At 44.5% G+C, this 6,348-nt stretch overlaps 1 protein-coding gene across 1 annotated transcript; it reads right to left on the minus strand.

Annotated features, from left to right (window-relative positions):
• Positions 1-73: 73 nt before the first annotated feature.
• On the minus strand, positions 74-6,348 carry LOC139943000 (uncharacterized). Its single transcript, XM_071939813.1, has 4 exons — positions 4,332-6,348; positions 2,925-3,137; positions 1,634-1,846; positions 74-1,314 (listed from the first exon to the last, which is right to left on the minus strand). The coding sequence occupies exons 1-4, from the start codon at positions 6,201-6,203 to the stop codon at positions 1,261-1,263; spliced, it is 2,352 nt and encodes a 783-aa protein (XP_071795914.1). The 5' UTR covers positions 6,204-6,348; the 3' UTR covers positions 74-1,260.

Below are 6,348 nucleotides of genomic sequence, written 5' to 3' on the forward strand. Positions count from 1 at the left end.
CAAAAAATTAAACAAATCCAGTAAGCTCCGCCCACCTTAATTTATCATCCAATCACAACCAAGGTTGCACATTCAAAAATCCGAACACTTTAACAACCCAACTAATAAACCACAAGGTAAACTAACCGAGTCAACATAACTGTAATTCATTTTTTGGGTGGTGAACAATGAACAAATATTCTTCGGTCACCCAATATTTACTTTTAAATCCCAAAACCAAACATCTTTTTTAGCTGACTACTTCGTGAAGACTCCTTTGGCAGTTGATATGGTGGGCAGGGCTTAATGGATTATTTTGTTGTAATATCATTAATAAACAAAAAACTAATTAAAGCTCATGGACACTTTCGGTACAGAAAAAAAAAAAAAAAGTTCACAGATTTACAAATAACTTACAGGGTTTACAGAAGATAATGGTGAAAGACTTCTCTTGAAATATTAATCCATGAAATGCTTTACTTTTTGAGAAAACATAAAAACAATATCAATTCTCGATACGTGAATTACGGATTTATTTTAAGCACATGTCATGACACGGTGAAACGTGCGGAAACAAGTGTGGGTTTTCCCGTTATTTTCTCCCGACTCCAATGACCAACTGAGCCTAAATTTTCACAGGTTTGTTGTTTTATATACGAGTTGTGATACACGAAGTGTGGGCCTTGGACAATACTGTTTACCGAAAGTGTCCAATGGCTTTAAGTTCATTCTATTTGTGCATTGTCAATCGCTGACAGACTACGGAGATGTTTCTGTAGTCGTACTTTTATTAAACATTTAGAGACCACTCATTTCTGTATAATAATCACCATACGCCCAGACATTGCGTATCTTGTTGATTTTTTTGCCGCGCTATTTTCAGAAAAAAAAAGGCAGGAAAATTAATCGAAACAGAAGTACATGGTTTTGTTTCAGAAGTAAATGCTATATTTCTATAATTCTATAATGTCAATCCGGTTCCATACCTTTTCTTTGTCCGTCGCGTTTGAGCAAAAGTTGTTCAAATATTGCGGCCGTTTGTCGCTGGTCTGGGCATTTTGGTTCAAGCCGCTTACAGTCAGTTTGGTCTCTAAATGGATAAATAACCAATCTAAGAACGGAGGACTAGTGAGAAAGCAGATGGACTAGTTACACGGAAAGCTAACTGGTCCTACTGGCTACTGGCGAGTCACTGCTGACAAAGGTAACGACAAACCCTTCTGCACTAAGTTCTCCCTTTTTCAGGGCATTTAGGCTACTGTCCAGATGCCCGCGAACCGTTCATATGTTCTGCCACATCGTTTGGACTGGCTTTGCTGCACTGCCCGTCGGTATCTGCAAAAGAAAGAAGTCAAATATTAACACATGTATAACTAGAAAATAAGTTATTAGCTTCCCTTGGGTGAGCCCCTGACAAGAGCTAATCGAACGATCACACTCGCCCTCTCGTAGTGATGGCATGCACCTCAGGACACCCCCAAGTGATCCACTCCACAAGCAGGGCACTGGGGGCTGACTCGGGTGAGCCCCATCAAAGCTATTCGAATGTACCGGGGCAGACCAGGGTCGACCCAGGGAAGCTAAACGAACGCACCCAAATACATCGATGGCCGTGGGCCATTTCGAGGCATTGACTATGTCACCACTATTATACCTGTGCATTGTATGCCGAGTCTATTCCCCCGGATGCAGGGCCAGTAGCCGAGGTACTGCCTGCCGGCTGGACTATCTGTCTCTGTGTTACAGTCAGGGGCGGCTGGTAGTTGGACATAGTAGTGAACTGTTGCTCCTGTGCCAGGGTGGTCTGTATGGGTGTGTGGTTTGACGTCTCGATGATGACCTGGCCTACCGTTTCAATAACTGCGTCCTGTGAAAAAAGAAATGATGATTTAATTCAAAGAAAATTCATATTGGGGTAGTCAAGAAAATACATGTATCAATCATGATACAACTTGGGAATGGTTCGTCCGGAAAGTTTGCATAGCAAAACATTGAGATTGAACTTGTTTTTGTGCACACAGAATGATAGTGTTGAGTAGCAAAATCATGCAAAACAAAACGTCTACAAACAGCCAGGGTATAGACCGTATTGAATAACCCCTTTGCTGCTATGAAGTCGCCATCTTGTAGGGCAAACCGTATGCGCGTCTAAACGCGAACATCAAAGAAGCACGAAGCGTTCCCGATTTGATTTCTAAGGCACAAGAACACGCACACGCTCACAGACAAATCCCACTGGTGGAGTTCAAGTAACAGAATTTCAAAGCACCCTTTTTTGGTTTTTTTTCATTGCAAATGTCAGTGTTTGCCATAGAGTTATATATAAGAACTAGAGAGCGCACATGCCTATATACGCGCCCGGCATGCGCCCAGGCGGCCATTTTCTAAGTTGACAAAACTGGCATCTCACAGCGTGTGTTTGTGCGGCCATTTTGTAAGTTGAACAAACAGCATCGCGTGAGCGTTCAATAAAAAAAAACTCAAACGTGTTTTTCATATTCAACGCGCATGCAGAATGATGCGCTTGTCATCTTGCGGTCCCGTGGCGTTTGTGCACGAAGCATCACTCATGCACCCTCTAGTTCTTATATATAACTCTATGGTGTTTGCGGTGAACATAGATCTCAACTTTGGTTGTGTGGCATGCGTGTGTGTGCGCACAAACACAATGGTCATGGAACCCAGACTATACCAGGGCCCGTATACATGTACATGGTATAGTGCACCAAATAAACAGCACTATAAGGTTTGTGGCGAATAGCAAAATATCAAGAGAGGGCGCTGTTGAACCCACACAAAGGTATAGGTGTTGCGTGCTTGAGTCGTAGAAACTGCATAGAAACCGCCCCATATTCCTTCCCACAATGCATTGCGCTGCTGAAATTAGACAAACTAACGGCTCTTCTCAGAGCCAACTCTCCTCCCAAGAAAAGATGTCCACCTACATGTATGTACAAGTTGTCTTTATCGTGCGTCTGCATGTGGATGTTGAGGGCGCTCCGGCGCTTCGCAGCGTACTGACAGTACTTGCATTTGAATGGTCTCTCTCCGGTGTGCTTTCGGATATGGATGTCAAGCCCCTTCTTGTCCACACAGGAGAAAGTACACATTGCACACTTGAAGGGGCGGATACTTGAATGCTTTGCCATCACATGTTTCTAAATCAATGGGGGATGGGGAGGGAATAAAAATAGATTTGAAGATATTAAATTAAGGGAATGTAACAGAATTGGTAAGAAACAAAAATCGTGAAGATCACAGATTTATATAAAACTTACACAGTCTAATGATGATGATAGTAGACAACCTCCCTTGAAATATTTCTGTCTGAAATTTCATATTTTATGAGAAATAAATAACTTAATTTCCTGTTTGGATTTTATCGCTCAGTGAGCGTTTTATTCATTTTTGTTTTGGCATCGATGCAATGCAAAACTTGTAATCGGTTTTTCACTGATCTCTCTTGACCCAGATGGCCGATCTATCTCTACATACACATTTGTCAGTTTATGTATGGTGGATTACATAAAGTGCTTACAATGCCAGCAACTTGTTTGCTAGCAAAACCAATTCTGTAATGTTCCTTTTTAAGGATTGGTATAGAAGGATAAAAACAAGTTAATTTTGCAACGGGGATAAAGAATGTAATTTGTTTTTACCCTTACAGATGTGTATTACTATTAGGCACTGTGTACATGTACTCTGTACTTTCCCGAGTTCTGTGAAACAAAATCCACATGCAACTCACTTGGGTGGGATTCGAACCCACAACTTTTGGTAAGACACCTAGTGGTAAGACATCAGGGCCCAATTTCATGGCTCTGCTTACCGCAAGCACAGAATCGGCGCTTACGGAAGCAGGGAATTGTGTGCTTACTGCAAGTGTATTTCACGGGTTAGCGGCGAATTTTGGCTTCTTCACATTACTAGGTATTCTACGCTTACGAGGCTAGCGCAGAAATTCGGCGCTTGCACGTAAGCGGGGAAAAGTGTTCGTAAGCGCAGAATTTGGCAAAATCCCACCCAAATTCGAGCACTGGTGCATAAGCTTCCCATTGACTTCAAGATTTTCTAAAGAATTGAAAGTGCCCTTTGCAAAATGAGATTCACTGCCTGGGGCAACCCTACTCCCCTAAACTTCTTGCCACAGCCCCAAACCAATGCGTACTCCACCACCACAGAAAACAAAATTGATAATAACACTAATAGTAGATTGCTAATTAGACCCAGTAACTGGAGCTGTACTTCTTTTTTTTTTCGAAACTTTTGTCATTATTGCTAGTAGGACCGATAATGACAAAAATTTTGAAAAAAAGGAGTACAGCGCCCCAGTTACTGGGTCTAATTGCTACCTTGAGGGTGCTTCCATCAGAACTTGCATAGCTACAGATTTTACACTTGTACGGCTTTTCACCGGTGTGCTTGCGCATGTGGACCACAAAATTGTCTTTCTTCTTTGTGCTGTACCCGCAGTGTTCGCAGACAAGTGGGTTGAGGGCATTCTTGTGCAGCGGAGATGAGAAGTGCTTGTTGAGGCGTTCCGCGCTCACAAACTTCTTTTCGCAGAGCTTACAATAGAAGTTTGAGTCGTGCGTTGCTCTGTGGATCACCATGCGCGCTTCGTAGGAAGTATTATAATCGCAGTCGCTACACTGATAGAGTTGTTTGATGTTCATGTGTTTCTTGGATACGTGGTACTTGACACCTGCCCGCGTCGCGAGGGCCTCCCCGCAAATCTCACATAAGAACTCTCGTAAGCGTTTGTGTTTTTTGTGAATGTGGCGATCAAGGTCTGAGCGCAGTTTGTAGCGCGCCCCGCAGGTTGTACAGGAGAACTTCTTGTGTCCCCGATATGGGCGTTGACCGAAGGGCGAGGCGATGCCGAGGGATTCCCCGGTCGGGATGACGGCCTGGCTCCGACGACTCTTCCTGAATTGAATCGCGGTGGGAGGGTCGTCCCCTCGGCCGTGATGGAGGACGGTGATTGTGGTTGCTTTCGGGTTTGACTTTGACGCGGTGTTGGCAATCTCCTGAATGTCGATGTTTGACATCTGTGACAAACCGAGACTGATTTGCACTGGGGTTGGTTTCGCAACCTCCTCCTCCATCAGCCCATCGTTATCATCATCATCATCACCATCATCATCACCATGGTTACTATCAACATCATCATCAACGTCCCCATTGCTTTCTCCTCCACTGTCCCCTTTTTCATCAATTTTGAGGGTCTGGGCTAACTCTTCTTCGTCAACCGTCGTCAACCTTCCCTGCGATTGGCTCGTTTCCACTTTGAGGGTTGCCATTAGATCCTCGTCGAGTACTTTAGTGCTCACAGATTCCGGATTCGCAGCGTTGCTGTGTAGATTTTGTTTTCCAGTTTCTGCACTGAATGATGTAGTCAATCGGACAGGAATTACAAGATCAGCTGCTGAAGTCTCCCCGTCCCCCTTGTTACCTATTCCCATTAATAACTCCAAAGCGTTAACGGCCGATGCAGCGACGATAGGATGAGACTTGTTCAAATTGTCACTCTCCACCTTTGCGCTGCTATTGATTGGGGGCGACTGCTTTGCTTGATGGGTTGGAACGGTAACAATCTGCCCATCTGACCTGGTACTTGTAAGCAATTGCGGTATCACAGGCGTATCGACACTCGTTTGCATATTTATCGACATGGAAGATGTTGCTTGTGTTTCGTTTACATGAACGACTGTATTTTCTCCACTACTTTGCGTACCTCTACCAAAATTATTAGGAGTTGGGGTTGGCCTTGTCGAGGTCGTACTGGATGTTGAATCCACATGATTGCTGTCGAAATGTTTCTCCAACATGTGAGATGAAATGACCGACTTTGCCGCAGTGTGAAACCGGCAGAGTTTACAGCGATAAACCTCCACCAGAAATACATCAATGTGATCGCTGTATGTCTCAAAAAGCTTCGACTGCTGTGTTGATGGTGGCTGAGTCTTCATTGCCATGTACTTCAGCGTTTGGATGGGTACAATTGTTGACACGTTGACGGCGGACGGCCGAGCACCGGCCGTGTTCTGAGCAGCGGACAACACTCCGATCGGCATGGGGAGAACTTGAGCTGGCGACGGTAGACCGGCCTGCTGCGGCACCCGGTGGTGCTCGAACGTCGCGTGCTGTAGATTTATACCGGGTGCCGCGGTTGCACTATCGTCAGCAATATCACTGTCCAACTTGACCTGCCCTGTCGCCATCCTGCTAGAGTTGCCCTACAAATCGTCCCCGCTTTTTCAGCGAATTCACAGCAATTCCAAATTTACCGCGATTCGGTGTTTATCTTCTCAAAAACGTGAGTGTGTGTTGTTTTGAGGATTTTCAAGCAACATAAGGGGTCTTGGC

Source organism: Asterias amurensis, chromosome 10 (assembly GCF_032118995.1).
Source record: "Asterias amurensis chromosome 10, ASM3211899v1".
NCBI classification, from domain to species: domain Eukaryota; kingdom Metazoa; phylum Echinodermata; class Asteroidea; order Forcipulatida; family Asteriidae; genus Asterias; species Asterias amurensis.

Coding starts and splice junctions, on each gene's coding strand:
- LOC139943000 (XM_071939813.1), bottom strand. CDS start 6,203: ATGGCGACAGGGCAGGTCAAGTTGGACAGTGATATTGCTGACGATAGT. Junction 1,847..2,924: donor AAGACAACTTGTACATACAT/GTAGGTGGACAT, acceptor CTTTTTTCACAG/GACGCAGTTATTGAAACGGT. Junction 1,315..1,633: donor ACTCGGCATACAATGCACAG/GTATAATAGTGG, acceptor TTTCTTTTGCAG/ATACCGACGGGCAGTGCAGC.